General features: G+C 40.5%; 1 protein-coding gene across 2 annotated transcripts in view; it reads left to right on the top strand.

Moving 5' to 3' along the window:
* The first annotated feature begins 1,665 nt into the window (after positions 1–1,665).
* KIAA2012 (KIAA2012 ortholog) overlaps positions 1,666–17,513 on the top strand; it is an 85,029-nt gene continuing 69,181 nt past the window's right edge. For both annotated transcript variants that reach the window (XM_089519386.1, XM_089519385.1), the window contains exons 1-2: positions 1,666–2,018; positions 10,706–10,990. In XM_089519386.1, coding sequence (XP_089375512.1) covers positions 1,932–2,018; positions 10,706–10,990 — 372 coding nt within the window. In that variant the 5' untranslated portion in view covers positions 1,666–1,931. The remainder of the gene's footprint in view (positions 2,019–10,705; positions 10,991–17,513) is intronic.

Raw genomic sequence — 17,513 nt, 5'->3', positions numbered from 1 at the left:
TCTCTCTCGGAGACATTCCCTTCCCCTGGGCTGAGCTGCCTGAGCGCTACTCCAGATGGGGCAAATGTGTCAGGAGGTTGTGATGTTTGTTGCTCTAGTTCCTGGGAGGCTTGTTTGTTTGGCTTTTGAAACTACGTTCAGTTGTCCTGGATTATTTTCTAATAGTTTCTAGCACCAACTATAACATTTTATTATTATTATTTAGAACTATAGTGGTATAGTCCTATGGGGCGTAGTGGTTTGACTGTTGAACTATGACTCTGGAGAGCAGGGTTTGATTCCCTACTTGGTCATGAAACCCTTTGAGTGACCTTTGACAAGTCTCATGCTCTCAGCCTCAGGGAAAAGCAATGGTGAACCTCCTCTGAACAAATCGTGCTAAGAAAACTCCATGATAGGTTCACCTTAGGGTTGATATAAGTCGGAAATGACTTGACAACAACAAAGTCAATCAGAGCATGAGTTAAATGACCCTGTTACACTTCATGCAGAATTTTATAAAAACTCCAGAGAAGAAGATTTCCACTTGAAACCATGAAGCCATCTCAGGAAACCATGTCCTGGTTTGTTTGTTTTTTAAAACCTCAGGATCTGGGTAAGGCAGTGGAGGATAAGGATTTTTGGAGATGTCTCAACCACAGGGTTGCCATGAGCCGGAACCGATTTGAGAGCAGCTAACAACAACAAGAGCCCTAGTGGAGATCCAAGATATTGCTACAGGCAAAAGAATGGCATGAGTGGACATCTGTTGGAGAGCTCTGGTGCCCCAACAAACTACAAATCCCAGGATTACAATAGCATGGAGCCATGACTGTTAAAGCAGTGTCAGTATGCATTAATTCTGCAGGTTGGCAGCAGCTATGGTGGCAGTAACAACTGGCAAAACTCAAGGAGTTATACCAGGAGAAGGCACACTTCTTTACATCAGTTCGGAAGAGCCCACAACTAGGGGATGTACCTTCAGGTATAGTCGTGCTTACACAGATGAGGGGAGAATAAGGGGGTGCCTAGCTCTTCAAATCTTCATCAGAAGTGTTGCCCTGCAATTTTACAATGCTACAATTTTTTACTCAAAAAATGGAAGTGAGTCTTTGTAGAAAGATAGAGATGGTCTTGGCAAATGCTAGCAAGTAAAAAATTGAAATGACTCGAAAAATGAAGGAGTACAGTAATGGCAGGATAGAGATCAGGAGGAAGATTAGTGAAATATTTTGGACTGATCACAAAAGACCACTAGCTCTTTCCTGAAGCATAATATTTGGCATCTTCATCATCCCCCTAAACACACACAGACACACCAAAAAGTGGAGAGCAAGTAATTATGCAGCCTATGACAAAAACTTCACACATGCACTGGCTGCAATTCATATAAAATCCAGATCTGTGCCCCTTTTTATTGGGAAAAAAATAGAATTTGCATGAAGGCTGCATGAAGGATAATGTTGCTTTTCCAGTTTGGGGGGAAGGGGAGGCTTTTTCAGCACAATCCATTCCTGAAATCTGATGCCTTCCCAAATCTGCTTTCTTTCTCTTTCTTCCTGACCTGCCCTCTTGCTGGTTTAAACAACTTAATTTCCTTTTGCTGCCATAGCAACACAGAAACAACCTCAGAGCACAGTAAGCATGGTGGTGGCAGATTTCACAGATTTCTTGGGCCAACCAGAATTGAAGAAACAAGGTAGATGCTAAAAAACATAATAACCAGCAGAGGAAATAACAGAGGACCAAACTTCTATACAGTCGTTTTGATGCTTCTGTTCATACTTTTAATCCAAAACAAAATTATAGACTGATGTCTGGTTTAAAGAGCCACTCTTAACAGCATTATCTAGCTTTATGGTCAGAACTCAGAAAGGGATATCATAAAATGGAGTAAACTTTTTGGAAGCACATGGAAAGCCCACTGAATCGGTGCATGTACTAGTTGGACAATGTCCAGTCTGTCTTTGTTAAGTCGTGGTACTGGGCAGGTGATCAGAAAGAAACAAGAGAAGCTGGAGGTACATTTTGATCCTGAGGTGAGTTATAATTTTAAAAGTTATCATGTGGCAGCTTAATTACGAATGTAGAGATCACAGCAAAATTATTTTTCTATCTATACACCCTTTTGAATATGAAAGTAGTTTGCAACTTTAACCAGTACCTTAACCCCATTGTCTTACAGAGTCCTTTGAGAATCTGATGAAAGCTATGGACCCTTTCGCAGAAAAATTATTGTTGTGTGTCTTCAACCCATTTCTGACTCCTGTTAACCTATCATGGGGGTTTCTGAGGCTGAGAGTGTGTGCCTTGCCCAGGGTCACCCAGTCAGTTTCTATGACTGAGCGGGGAATCAAACCCTGGTCTCCAGGATCATAGGAGATTTTCAGGTGGCAAAAAGAACTGGGTATAAAAGGCAAAATCCTTGCATCATTGCGCGATCATGCTGAAGATTTTCAGACAATGCCACTGCATTTCGGTGGAGGCAATCTGTTCTCATTGCAAGAATCAGTTTTGCAGTGGATTTCTGTCGTCTTTTGAGATATTTGTTTACACTGGATTAAAAGAATGTGATGAAGTAATACATTTTATTGTATTGTATTGTATTCTGTGTGGGATGGAAACATGTTTTGCAGACAAGTGCTATAGCACCGAAACGTCGCAATGCCCAAAGCAATCAATTCCAATGTACTAATTATTCATTCTTGGATGTGTGCAGAGTGCAATCTCTATTATTTGGCATTTATGTCGCAATTATCATGCAATTGCACAACTACATATCAAGTGCTACAGCACTACTGTTGCATTAGCTTTCACTACTGCGATTATTGCTGAATTGGCCCTGATGTGATAATCTCCATAGTCTCAATGGCTCAAGCCATTACACAATGCTGGCTCTCCAGAGAAAAATACCCACAAACATAGGGCCCGAACATACAGGCCAAGATAAATCTGCTTCAGGTCACTTTGGAGGTATGCTGTCTAAATGACACACACATCTTTTTTTTTTTTTTTTTTTTTTATATATTTTTGAAAGTATAACAGCTTTTTCTTTTTCTTTTACATTGATTGTACATTTTCCATTTCCTCCCCACAATACATACAGATGAACATACAATCATGTTCTTATTCCCACTTATCGTTTATACATTCTTCTTTTTCTTAATAAAACTTCCATCCTCTGGAAACTTACTTTCATATTGACATTTGAATCTGTTAATCTTAAAATTATAAATCGATGTTCAACCAGTTCCTTCACCTTTTCTAGTTTATATTAATATCTGCTGATTTCTTCCAAATTAAACATGAATTTTTCCATATTTGCCTATTGTTTGGTTCTTTAACTCAAAACTCTTTTGTATTTCTGGCCATACATCATTTTTTCAACCTGGAGTATTCCTTTCTTATGTTTCTGTTATAATTCGTCGTTACCTAGCTCTATTTTTGCAGTTTTATCCTGTGTTTTCTACATTCGATCAGTATTATCTTTGACTATTTACAAGAATATTCTTCTTCCTTTACATGCTAATATTTTTCATATTAAGGCCTATTTATCTTATTAGAGATTTCTTGTTTACATACCCAGCAGTATATTGCTATACATTAGTATTACAGGCTTTTCATAATATACATTTCCATTTAATTTTTAGAAAATTATAAAAAATTTTCCAGCATGATTGTACTTCTTCTTCTGTTTTGTCTTTCATCCATGCAGTTAATCTGTCCATTTCAGCTGTCTCGTAGAGCTTGATAATCCATTTTTCTAAAGATGGTATTTTTGTGCTCTTCCAGAATTTCGCATATGTTATTCTTGCACAGGCTAATGCATAAAATATGAGTCTACCATTTAATTTCATCAATTCATTATCTACCATTCCCAACAAAAACACTTCTGGAGTAAATGGGATTTCAAGTTTTAAATCTATTCTCAGACATTTATATATACCAATCCAATATTGTCTTGCTAACTTACACGTCCACCACATATGAAAATAAGATCCAGTTTCTTTTCTACATTTCCAACAAATAGAATTTACATTCTTGTACATATAAGATAGTTTTCTGGGGGTGAGGTGCCATCTATATACCATTTTATAAATATTCTCTTTTATTTGTTGTGAAGTTGTGTATTTCAAATCTTTCAACCAAACTTTAACCCAGTTTTCGTATTTTAGGTTATGGCCTACATTCTGAGCCCATTTTACCATAGTGTGTCTGACTACTTCCTCTTCTGTATCCCATTCTTGCAACATTTTATAATAACTGGAGATCAGTTTTGTTTTTCCTTTTAGCATGATTTCTTCCCATTGCGTCTTTTGAGTTTCTATCCCCTTTGACTTTTTATCAATTTTCCATCTTTCGTATAATTGTCTATGTAGGTACCAATGGCATATTATACCTGTTTCTCTTAGTTCTGCCTGAGATTTTATTGCTGCTTCTCCTTCTGAATTAATTGTTAATAAATCTGAATAATATAGCCAATTGGGTTTCCCTATCCCTTCTTTACCAAAAAAAGCTTCGTGAGGGGAACAACATTGTGGAATGTTTTTACAAAGTCTTATTTTTAACTTTTCCCATACTGACAATAGAGCTCTTTTCACAATATGATTTCTGAATTCCTTGTGTATCTTGTCTTTATCGTAAAAGATATAACCATGCCAGCCATATCTCATGTCCCCTCCTTCTAATGCTAAGGTTTTTTCTTCATTCAACAGTATCCAAATAGATAACCAGTTTAAAACAGATGCAAAATAATACAGTTTCAAGTTCGGTAAGCTCAGGCCTCCTCTACTTTTACTATCACACATGATCTTCTGATTAATTCTGGCTCTCTTCCCTCCCCAGATGAACTTTGAGATATCTGCCTGCCAATTTTTTAGTGGTTTAAATGAATGCAATATCGGAATAGTCTGAAATAGAAACATAATTTTGGGTAGTACATTCATTTGTATTACCGCTATCTTTCCAAGGAAGGATAGCTGAAGATTTTCCCATTTCTTTAGGTCTGCTTTAATTTCCTTCCATGTTTTGTCGTAGTTGTTATGGTAGAGATTGGTATTTTTGTTTGTCAGTTTGATTCCCAAATATTTTACTTCCTTTTCTAAACCAAAACCACTTTCCCTCAGCAGTTTCTGTTCCTCTTTACTATCAATATTTTTTGTCATCATTACAGTTTTACTCTTGTTAACCTTTAAACCAGATATCTCCTCAAAATCTTTCAATACATTCACCAAGGGTTTAATTCCTTTCTCGGGGTCTTCTAATATAAACACAATGTCATCAGCAAATGATCTTAATTTAAATTCAAACTTTTTAATTTTTACACCTTGAATTTCTTTCTTGCCTCTTACTGTGTTACATAGAGCTTCTAAAACAAAAATGAAGAGAAGAGGGGACAGGGGACATCCCTGTCTCGTACCTTTAGTTATGCAAAATTCTTCAGTTTTTTCTTGGTTAATGATCAATCTGGCTTTTTGATTATTATAGATTTCTCGAATCCATCTTAAAAACACTGGACCTGCACACTGGACACACACATCTTAAGAGTCCTTAGGACTGGAGTGTGGCTTTGGCGTGGCTTCCGGCCTCTTAGGATGCATGCATCATTTAAACAGCATACCTCCAAAGTGACCCAAAGCAGCTTTATTTTGGCCTGTCTGTTGGGGCCCATATACACACAAAATGTTTCATATAGTTTATTTTATTGCATTAGAAATTGATTCACTTCACATAGACTAGGCTGGAATGAAAGAAATGATAATGAGCACTTGAAAAAGCTAAATGTTTACCTTAAAATTTACCATGACACAAAAAATGAAAAGTAACTAAATAAAAGGGGAGGAACTTTTTGCATCCAGTTCACAGACTGCAAGAAACCTATCTGTGGACCCCTAGGGTCTATGGACCTCCCCTATGGGTTGAATTTATTACAGCTCTTAGGTAGTTTTGCACAAAATTCTCTATGATTCCTGTTCTAAGATAGAAAGAGAAAATCCTAAGCACCAAAATGTAAGAAGGGTTCTTTTTCTGATGGCTTTTATTCACCAGTTTTAACCCTAAGCCAATGAAGGTAGTAGCTCAAGTATATCCTCTTATCTTGGAATTTCTTTTTCATATTTCTTGAGAACCCATTCCATTATTTTCCTTAAAACCAGCCTTATTTTAGATCCAGATTAGTGCATTTCAGGAAAAATGTGGTTGTTGTCTTTTCTAAAAGATTATCAGAGGCTAACTTTATAGACATAGGGAAAGTTTTACTCAAGGTTTGTTTGTAATGTTTTCAGTACTGGGAAATAAATGTTTTAGGATGTAATTTCTGTATTAGCAAAACAACGATGGCGAGGGAAAATATGCTACTGTGTCAAACCTCTGAAGAGCCTAGTTTTGTTCTGTATGAGAAAGGTATGGTCAGAGTCAGTCTGAGGGCCAAGCAAGAAAATCAGAACCTGGAACTGAGTAGAATCACTAAGCAGGAGTGTGGATGAGAGTTGTTGGTCCAAGAGACAAACCAGAAGTCAGGATTAGAGAGCCAGAGCTGGTTTGCACACCAGAAACAACAGAGGAGAATCAGCATGGATCCATCAGTGTTCCCAAATGTTTGTGGGCCTCTTTAGTGGCTTCCTGAAAGAGCTGGCCAATGTGACAAAACTCTAGAGCAGTGGTTCTCAACCTTCCTAAGGCTGCAACCCTTTAATACAGTTTTTCATGTTGTGGTGACCCCCAACCATACAATTATTTTCAATGCTGCATGCAAATATATGTTTTCTGGTAGTCTTAGGGGACCTCTGTGAAGGTCCATGTGTTGGGGGTGAGGGCAGCTGACTAGGCAGGATAATACAAAACCATTTGTGTGAACTGAGATAGTTGTGCAACATCAAAAGGGGTCCCGACCCACAGGTTAGGAAGTACTGCTCTAGAGGCAGGACTTACTTCGGGAGCAGATCTGCAAAATTCTGTGTTTCTTTCTCAGGGCTATGCACTGTTCAGTGGTGCAGATCTGGCTCAGGTTCTGCTGCAACTAGCTGAGGCAAAACCAGTACATTTTGTGTTGGGGATCACATTCTACACAACCATAGCAATCGCAGCGTACATACTAGGGAAAGAAAAGGTCCTATTTGACCCAAAAATATTGCATCTTATGAGTGCTTAGAGAAGAAAACAGTTAAAACAGAAGGAAACTGATGGAAAATAACTGGAATCCTATCTGTAACAAGGGCATATTCATAACATTCATATACATTTTTTGGAAAGGTCTTCTTTAACCATTGCCTTCTGTGGCAATTTGTCACATGGTTGTGCCTTAAGACTTGCTTTACCGCCCACATATGTTTGCACTGAAGGACTACTGTGGTCCTCTGTGGAGGCTAAAATCCAAATAATATTTTTGAGGTCCTGGTCTTGTGACTGATTCATCATGTGCAAGTCATAGGGAAAGGCTTTTGCTGACTCCCAGCTGCTCCCAGGTTATGCTGAGACAACCACGTTCATCCCTTTCCACTCTCTCATGACCTTACAGTGGATTGCCAAAAGATCAAAACAAGTGGCTGCAACCATTATAGTGTACTCTGGAAGGTGTTGGAAGTGAGCAGAGTTGGGAAGTGTGACTTACTTGCAGCTAATTCCAGCCAGCATGACCATGAGAGATTCCACAAGTTTTGAACAAAAGAAAAAAAAGTAACTTCCAAGCTCCAAGTATAGTTTGTCTTTTCAGCCATGTGGTTTATCAGTTATGAAATTAGAGCCTTTAGGTATATGTGACCTTCATAACAAAACTGTAGCTTGTGAATAATATGCTGTTTGAATTCCTAAATACCATTCTAAAAATAAGTAATTTATTCTGTCTCCAGTTTCCATCTTCACATTGGGTCTAAGAGAACATCTGGCCAGATTTTTGGACTTTCCCTGTCCCTCTTCCAGTTCCTTGGTTTATGTAACACCTTGTCTTGGGAAGAGCTGTGTGAACCCCAAAGCCTGCACACTCTTTTTGTGAAATGTTGGTTGGTTTTAATATAGACACTCCCTGGGGTCCACCTCGTTTAGATAATGTGTATGGTGGACCATCTCATTTTAAAGCTAGGAAAGAGGGCATGCAGGGAAAACTCTCCTCATATATGTCTTCTTTTCTACCACTGTTGGGCCTTTGGGAGCCCGATCCTGCTGTGAAAGTAAACACATGGACACTATTATTTGTGTTGGTGATGGTTCCTGTGACTGGGTTAAATTAACCTATGCCAGAGTGTGGAATCCATGGCATGGCAGATGTTGTTGGACTACATTTCCCAACATGTCTGACCATTGACCATACTGGGAAGTGAAGTCCAATAATATATGGAGGGTCACAGCTTCCCTTCTCTGCCCAGACAATGTGGGAAGGATGGCAATAGCCATGGGGGCATTTTTTAAAAACATCCCTTCCCTTGACTTTGTTGTTGTTGCTGCTGCTGCATACTACTGCCTCTTCTCAGATCTTGTCCTTTCCTCATACCTACCTGAGCATATACATTCACTTCTGATTCTGAAAGCTAAGCATGGATGGGATTAGTTAGTATTTGGATGGAGGACCCTAAAGAAATTTCAGGGGTCTCTAGATAGGGCTAGGAAGGAATCCTACCAATGATCTGGCTGAGTGTAAGGCAGCCGCCCATGTTCTTACCCTGTCCTAATCAGTATGTGTCAGTCTGCATTGCACAGGTATATCAGTTTGATGTCACTTTAACTTTCATGGCTCTGTACTGTGACTCCTGGGCTTTATAGTTTGGTGAGGTACTTAGAATCCCCTTTTAAAGGCCTCTAATGCCTATGGAAAATGTTAAGTACCTAGCCAAACTAAAAAATCCCAGGGTCCTATAGGATGAAGCCATGACAATTAAAAGTGGTACGAAACTGATGTAGCTGTGTAGTGAAGATATACCTTGAGCTATTGTTAGACCTGTAACTCTGGACACAGTGGGATGATAATGAATTATCTGGATTCATTTCAACTATGCTTTCAGCTAGGGTTATGTCTGTGGACCAGATAGGGAAAGCAAAGCATAGCCTTAGCAGGGGGGTCAGAAACCTGGGGTCTGTAGGGAAACCTCAGATGGACTTAAGAGGTTGCATGGAATGGGTTAAAAAAGTATTTTTCTGAGTGGAAGGTCCAGTAGCATTCATTAGAGTCTCAAAGGGGTCCATAACCCAAAAGGGTTCAGAATCACAGCCCTACCTATTCTCCTGGACTTCTTGGTGCTTTCAGTATCACCAACCAAAGTATTTTTCTGTTTGCAAAATCTGATGGATCTCAAGAATGGGAGTGCTCTGTACATAGGGATGCCATAACCCGGCAGCCCCCGTGACAAACCCGCTTTTGGGGGCCCCCTCCCGGTCCTGGTCCAGTTTGACCCCCGGGCCCCACACGGCACCAACCCACCTTCCCCTGCCTCCCCACGCGTCCGTGCCACCCACCTCCTCCTCCTCCTCCTCTGTTCCAGGCTGTGCAGCCATGTGGAGGAAGCGAAGGAGGAGGCAAAGGAGGAGGTGGTGCGCGGGGGGAGGCGGGGGAGGGTGGCGCAGGCGTGCACAGGAGGCGCACCTCCTCCTCCGTTGCAGGCCGCGCCAAGTGGAGGAGGAAGCAGAGGTGCCTGCCTGGCTTGGTGTTCCCTGTGCACGCGCGCGCACCAAAGCAGCAGGCACTGGCAGGCAGCCACCCACCGCCTCCTCCGCCTGGCGCGCCTCCGCGCTGGGCACTTCCTTGGGCCTGGGAGGCGGAGGCAGAGGAGGAGGCTGAGGCGGAGGTGGGTGGCTGCCTGCCTCCTGCCTTGGCGCGCGGGCGGGGGGAGAGCGCGCCAAGGCAGTCACCCACCTCCTCCTCCGCTTGGGCCTGGGCTGGGAGGCAGAGGAGGAGGAGGGAGGAAGGAGGAAGGAGGAGGAGGGAGGAAGGAAGGAGGGAGGAAGGAAGGAGGAAGGAGGGATGAAGGAAGGGAGGAGGAGGAGGGAGGAAAGCAGGAGGAAGGAGAAAAGGGGAGGAAGGAGGGAAGAAGGAAGGGAGGAGGAGGAGGGAGGAAGGAGGGAAGGAGGAAGGGGGAGGAAGGACAAAGAGGAAGAAGAGGAGGAGGAGGAAGAGAATAGTGATGATGATGATGATGATATGAGCCAGCTTCTGAGGCATGACCAATGTAAGTTGCTCTGATTTTTACAAACTCATGCACAGTGAAGAAAAACCAAAGTCCCTTGACCAAGTACACACTTCTGAGAAGTACAGTTGAATCTGAGGGCAAACCCACTTCTTGTTAAATCACCTTGACATATTCAGTGTGAAACCCAAAGAGTTTGGTTATGGAATAAGCCTCTGAAATATGCAAGAGATTGCCATGTTAAGTAAAGCCATGTTCAGTGCCCAAATGTGCTGTTTGGAATGGGGGAAGAGGGGGTGGCCAGAAAGGGAAAGTACATTTCTGTCATCTGTCTAGGAATAATGCCCAAATGTCCTCCATTTTGATCATGCCTAAGAAAGATGTATTTATATTAACCTTTTTTTAAAACCGTCAATTTTTTCCATGTGTCCTCCATTTTTTAAAAAATGTGCCCTACATTTGAAACTTTTGTCCTACATTTGTCCTACATTTGTCCCGGTTTGGAGGTCCAGACTTATGGCAACCCTATCTGTACAATATATGTAAAAGTGATTAAATTTGTCAAGCTTCCCTTTCTAGTGATTGCCATTTTCTTCTCCTCTTTATCATGTTAGGATTATTTGAATTGGACGTCTCCTGAAACCCATTCCCGTATCAGTCAACTACTGGATAGCAGTCAGGTTGTGGAGGGATCCTGGAGACTGCATCTTCCTAAAACCTACAGCACCAGATCAGGTGCCTTAGTTCTCTACTCTGAAGATCTAGCCAAACCATCAAAGAGACAGAAACGATGCAGAAAGTTCCCAAGAAGAGTAGGAACCAAAAGTCAAACTCTGCATGTTGAACTTCACACTCTCCAAGATTTGGCTTGCGCCATCTTGGCATATGGTGGGAAAGAGGTAAGAGATTGCTAACCATTCTGGTTCATGGATGCATACTTGACATACTTCTAATATGAAACAGAAGTATTTCTTAACCTTTTTAGGACATAGGTCCCTTTGAACATCTGATTTTGAAAAAAATCAGTAGGTACTTATTTTTAAAAAAAACTATAGTCAAGGCTAAACTACACACCACATTAACAAAATAGTGTGCAGGTGAACAACATTTTAATTTTGGCTGATTTGGATCAGGATTGCTGTGGGTGGATGGGAGATGCTTAGCTGCCATTCCCAAATGCTTCCCCTTTAAATTCCTCCTTTATCTGTATGGAGAGCTAAAAAACAACAACAACCATTAGTATCTTTTTTAAAAGCCACCTCTGAATGAGGGGGTATATTTAAGGGGAAATAGGTGTAAGGGAAATTTTTTAAAATTCCCTTTGTACATTACAGTACGTGCTTTATCACTCTAGGGGGCAAACAGGATTTAAACAAGAGTTAAACAGGAAATGCCTGATGTTTATCACATGGCATTTCCTGTTTAACTCTTGTTTAAATCCTGTTTGTCTCCTAGTGTGATAAAGCAGCTACTCTGGATGGAGTTTGCATGCACCTATTTAGAAATGAGAGGGAAGCTGAGACTACTGCTGCATTTAACATAGCATGTAGTTTTTACCATTAAGTGGGCAAGGACCAATTTTCATGGCAAACTGTAAGTAATTTAGCTTTGGCTGCATGTGCACTGTAGAATTAATGCAGTTTGACACCGCTTTAACGGTTATGGCTCCATCCTATGGAATTCTTGGATTTGTAGTTTGTTGTGGCACCAGAACTCTCTGACAGAAAAGCATATTCTCTCACAGAATTACAAATGCCAGATTTCCATAGCACTGAGGCATGGTGGCTAAAGCAGTGACAAACTGCATTAATTCTGTAGTGCAGGTGCAGCCTTTGTCTCTGCTATAAACTTAGCTATCAGTTTTACATCACTGACTGTCACAGCATCCTCAGAAAGCTTCCTTGTGATTTCAGAGTTTGGCAAGGTGCTTTGAGTCTTGGCTGTTGGAGATCATTAGCTCCAGCTACACAGAATTACAGTTTCCAGGTTTGTAGAGAAGAGACCATGACAATTAAACTAATTCATGCCTATAACTTGGATTTCCCCATTTAAAAGAAATGCAAGCAGTATTGTGATTGAGAATGAGTAGTATCTCCAAATACTGTTGCCAGAGGTACCCAGCATATCTGAATAGATTCAAGTTGCCATTACAGTTAACAACAGCATTCCCTGTTTTTTTGCTTTCCTGGGAAGGGATTCCATTAATAAATACCGTATGACCCAATAAGGACTCCAGTGCCTGAAGAGCAAAGACAAACTGCTCTTCTAAATTCACTGCCTGTGGTATGAGCCACATCAATGTATCCAAGCACAACATCCATCAAAGATTAAAGGAGCAGAAAAAAGGGGACTGCTGTGACCAAACACATGAAATCATGTGCGGACTGCCACAAACAATTAGAATCCAGCAGGGATATTCCCAGGCACTTGCAAATCACGCTGTTGCTGCTGCATTAAGAGAGGGCAGGCGGTGAGGACAGAATTAACCCATTATATCACCAAATCAGGCACACTGATGTGCTCTAGCCGGAAAGGCAGGAAATAGTCTGAATGTGCTTTGCTTTTTCTCACAGCTTCACTTTTTAGCTTAACTTTCATTTCAAAACAAATTATTTTTCATTTTAAGGGCCAATATGGAAAGTTATGAAAGAGGCAGTCTGTTAGTTGTCTGTTGTAAAATATATGCCTTACCTCTTTAATGTAGGCAACATTAAGAACATTCAGGGGGGAAATGTGGGATGATCAGGATGATAATGGTGATGATGATTATATTTATAAAGTCAAAACCTACAACAGCTTAAGCAATTACATCCTACAAAGGTATCCCATGTGTTTGTTCAGTGTTTTTATTCTGAACCAGTGATTTTAATAGTGTTCTCACATAGGAATCTAGCCAGTAGCCATTTGTGACTGAGTTTGCAGTGTCCCTGCACGCAGTGGACAGGGGTGTGAAGGAACATTAGGGAATAGCACAGGATATCTTTGAGCAAGACAGGCTCTTTTGAAGCTCTTCTGAGGGAATGTGAACTTAGCCTGAAGCTTTCCCCTGGATATAAAGCTCACTGTTCTCACTCTCACCAGCCATCAGCAGTCCTTTTTTTGCAACATGCAGCAGTCCCTCACTAGAGCATGAAAGATGTGTCTTGACCTCCTAGGTTACAAAAGGCTGGCTCTTCCAATAGACAAAGTGAGCTTCTGCCTCAGGTAATAGATATTAAAAGGAGGCAGAAGCAGTCACTGCACACTTCCCACCTCAAACTATCCTCCTGAGCTCCTACTACATGGATAGGATAAGGAGAAAATACTTGGCACCCATTAGAGTTTGATTCTAGGATTCCTTGTGGATGCCAAAATCTGTGGACGCTCAGTTCCTTAAATACAATGGCATAGTAATATGCTGTGGGTAGTTGAATCTGTGGATACAGAGGAGCAACTGTAATTTCTCAGGTGGAAACAGGACACGGAATGTAAATGGTATACTATATAGAAAATATTGATCTCCAACTGCCTTAAAATGTAAAATTTCCAGAAATTTTCAAATTTCTGTTTCAAATTTCCAAAAATTCTGAAACCATGGGGGAATCTCAATTTTTTTATAATTTTTTTAAAACGAACAAATTGAAAAGATGTGATATTAACATCTGTTACAGACTGAAAATCACTTTGTTTACAAGTATAAATTATTCTGTTCATAATATAATTATATAGTTTTTGGCATGACATTATCATATTTGGTTTATTGAAAGCACAATTCAGTATAGTTACTGAATTCCCTTTCTACAGTTTTTATTTTCTGTTGCAGATGGAGCTACAAGAACTATTATTATGAGCAGGCTAAATAAATAAATAAAAACAGACAAAACCATCCACATTAGTTAATTTGTCTCCTCTAATCCTCCATGGTGTCAAGCAGACATAAAACATTCATTCCCATCAAAAGAACAGAGAAAAGGAAACCAAGACCAACTGAAACAATTCAGATATTGTACCTTACATGAAAGTCTTTCTGTTACATCGTTTTTAGAAATAATTTTGAGGGAGTAAATGTATGAACACCTTGTCTTAAACATTTTATTCATCCAATTCTGACAATTGGAATATTGGAAGGCTGGCAGTCCAAGGACCAAGTGCCACATGATGGGGTGAGCTCCTATCACTAGTCCCTGCTACTGCCAACCTAGCAATTCAAAAGCATGCAAATGCAAGTAGATAAATAGGTACCACTTTGGTGGGAAGGTAACAGTGTTTGGTGTTGTCATGCTGGCCACATGACCTCCAGAATAGTCCTCAGACAACACTGGCTCTTTGACTTAGTAATGGAGATGAGCACCACCCCCTACAGTCGGTTACAACTAGACATTCATGTCAAGGGACTGACTACCTTTACCTTTTACCGATTGGAATATATTTCAAGATCCAATTTTTTCCATCTTTTCCCATTTTTAATTTTTTAAAAAGGCATTTTTAAAAACAGAAAAAATGTGTCCTCTATTTTTTCAAGGTTTTTTTCACAGGTTGTCGCATTCCTAGGCTGGTCTCACATCCATCCTTTTTTTTGGCAGTAAATATGTTTGGTCCTATAGGAAGAGGAAATAAAATATTACTGTATTTTTGCAAGTGCATTGATGTGGCCAGGTGGGCTCCACATTTTGTTTCACCTCACGCAATAAAATTGCATGGACTAGCTCTGAATCATAACTGTTGAGATACAAAGAGACAGTCCCAAAGAGAAATTGTTGCATTCTCTATGACATCTGCAATACAAATAACACATGGATGTGAGGATCTTACTTAAGGGGCAGTGACATCACTAGGTTTGGTTTCAGCTGGTGTGGGTGCCCGGAAAGGGCTACTTGAGGTGGGCAGCAGTGGCAGTGCTTTTCTCAGATGAAACACTGAATGCCTGTACAGAGTCAGCACATGTGCCAAAGTTGGGAATGAATTTTCGCACACAGCTGTAGGTGCACTAGAGGAGAGTTCTGCAGCATAGAGAGTACATGTGAATGGAAAGGCTTCCGTTTATGTGTACATTGTATTAATAAGTTTTTGAAATGTTAGTGTTTGGTTTCTGCAGGATTCTACTGTATCCTTTCCTTTGGAAGCCTAAACTATGTTTCTAAATACAGTGGACCCTTGTTATACGCTGGAGTTTGGTTCCAAGATCCCCCGTGGACAACAAAATCTGTGGATGCTCAAGTCCCATTAAATATATTGACATAGCAAAATGATGTCCCTTATAAAAAATGGAAAATCAAGGTTTGATATTTGAAAATTATACTTGTTTTGAACATTTCCAAATCATGGATGCTTGAATCCGTATATAAAAAATCCATGTAGAAGAAGGGCCAACTGTACTCACTTGCAATGCTAGGAATTTGGATACTGAAGGAAAATGGCATGAAAGGGGAAAGAATTATTGTTTGGGGGGGGGCAATATCCTAATCCCCTCTCAAAATATACTCCAGGTGACTGCATATTCTTGCCACAGTGGATAGGAAAATATATAGTTATCGAGAGCTTAGATCCTCTTTATGGTAGGCAAATTCTCATTGAGTTTATTGATTATTTGCTGCTAGATTTTCTTTTAAACCCACTGAAACCAGAAATGCCTACACAAATATCCTTGAGCAGAAATGTGTAAACTGGAACCTGGGAACAGACTGAATACAGAGAGAAACTAGCTGTGGTACCAAAGAAAATGGACAGGTCTCAGCATGCCTGCTATTACTCAAAGCACTTGAATCGTTTTCATAACAAGGCTGCGGTACATGCTAATAATAAAATACAATGGCATTCAGCTCAGCTAGAAACCAAGACCAATTTCAGTTTTGTCATTTTCTCTAAATTTCACATCTTGCTTCAGCGGAAAGGGCAGCAAGGGGAGCAGGGAGGGGGGAATGACTACAAAATGGTAGGAGAGGGGGAGAACTTTCCTACCACCAGTAAGTCACTAATGAGGCACATGAATCAGCAACTTCGTGCAACATCTTTCACCTTCCCAGCTATGTTTTACAGCTGCTTATGGATTCAGTTTGTATCTCACTGTACCTTAAGCCTCACGTGGGAGATACATGTCAGTATACATACTTTTAATCAAACAAAGCAAATCAAGGAGTATAACAGATTTAAACCAATGGCTGTTCTCTCAAATGTCTGCTCCAGCAGTTGGGTTGATGAAACTGTTTCACAGACTTCAGAAAATTTGTTTAGGTCACAGTGCAATGTGTGTGTGGGGAATGGCTTCCAGTAGAAGGCAGCTTGCTTCCTTTTTCCCTCCCTATTCTAATCATTGTATTATTTTTTAATGTTGTAAGCCACCCTGAGTCCTAGTCTTAGGAGAAGGGCAGGATATAAATAAATATCATCATTAGTGCCCAATGAAAATAGCAGTATTCTCACTTTGCCCCCTTAAATTGTGAATAAAATAGTGCTGAAACAGCCTAAAGGCACCAGATCCCTTTTGATTGTGGAAGCAAAACAGGGTCACCCTGGTTAGTATTTGGATGGGAGAGTGCCAATAAATGCCAGATGCTGCAGGTTAGATTTCAGAGGAAGGGACTGGCAAAACTACCCCTGAGTATTTCTTGCCTTCAAAAACCCTATGAAATTCATAGAGTAGCCATTAGTTCATAGTCAGCCTGAAGGCACATATGCACACAACAGTGTCATTCATCCCAGTTGTTGGTGGTACCTCCATTGTAGGATATTGTGGGATTCCCTCACAATCCTTGTGCCTCCCCAAGTAGAAGAGAAGCAGCTGAAGGACCTCTGCTGTACCACTGGGAGGGTAGATTCAAAACTGCAGTGGGACAGACAAAGCTTGTGGTTATCATATTCTCCAGCTACCAGGGATAAATTTAAATAATCCTCTGCCCTCCCACTTTTTCAGCTTATTTTTAAAGGTCCCAGTTTCTTTCTTTGACCCCCTTTGTCTGCAGCTTACTTCAGCTGCTGGAAACTAATTCAAATAGCAAAAGTAATTTGCACTCAGTTAATTCAGTAAGAAGAGAGGAGATGAGGCGGGTTGAATCTTGCCCTTCCCAGTAGGCTCAGGTGAAAGCAAACACTAGACTGTGTGTGCTTTCTTTATTAATAACTATCACCAGTTTGACTGCACTCAGATGTTGCTTGGCCACACGTGGCCCAGTTTTCATCTGTGAAACATTGGAGGGCCAATGTGGTATAGCGGTTTGAGCATTGGACTATGACCCTGGAGATCAGGGTTCAAATCCCTGCTCAGCCATGAGGGGCAATGGGACAGGAAAAGGAGAAAAGAAAACTCCCTCTGAACAAATCTTGCCAAGAAAACCCTGTGTTAGGTTCATCTTAGGATCAACTTAGAAAATTACTACATGCAGCTTTTAAAACATGGTTAGACCAGGAAAAAAGCAGCTTGGAGATATTTATTGCATGACAATGCCT

Source organism: Sceloporus occidentalis, unplaced genomic scaffold, assembly GCF_023333645.1.
Source record: "Sceloporus occidentalis isolate IW3139 unplaced genomic scaffold, rSceOcc1.0.p SCAF_4, whole genome shotgun sequence".
Classification (NCBI taxonomy): domain Eukaryota; kingdom Metazoa; phylum Chordata; class Lepidosauria; order Squamata; family Phrynosomatidae; genus Sceloporus; species Sceloporus occidentalis.
This window is presented reverse-complemented; position numbering and strand designations above follow the sequence as displayed.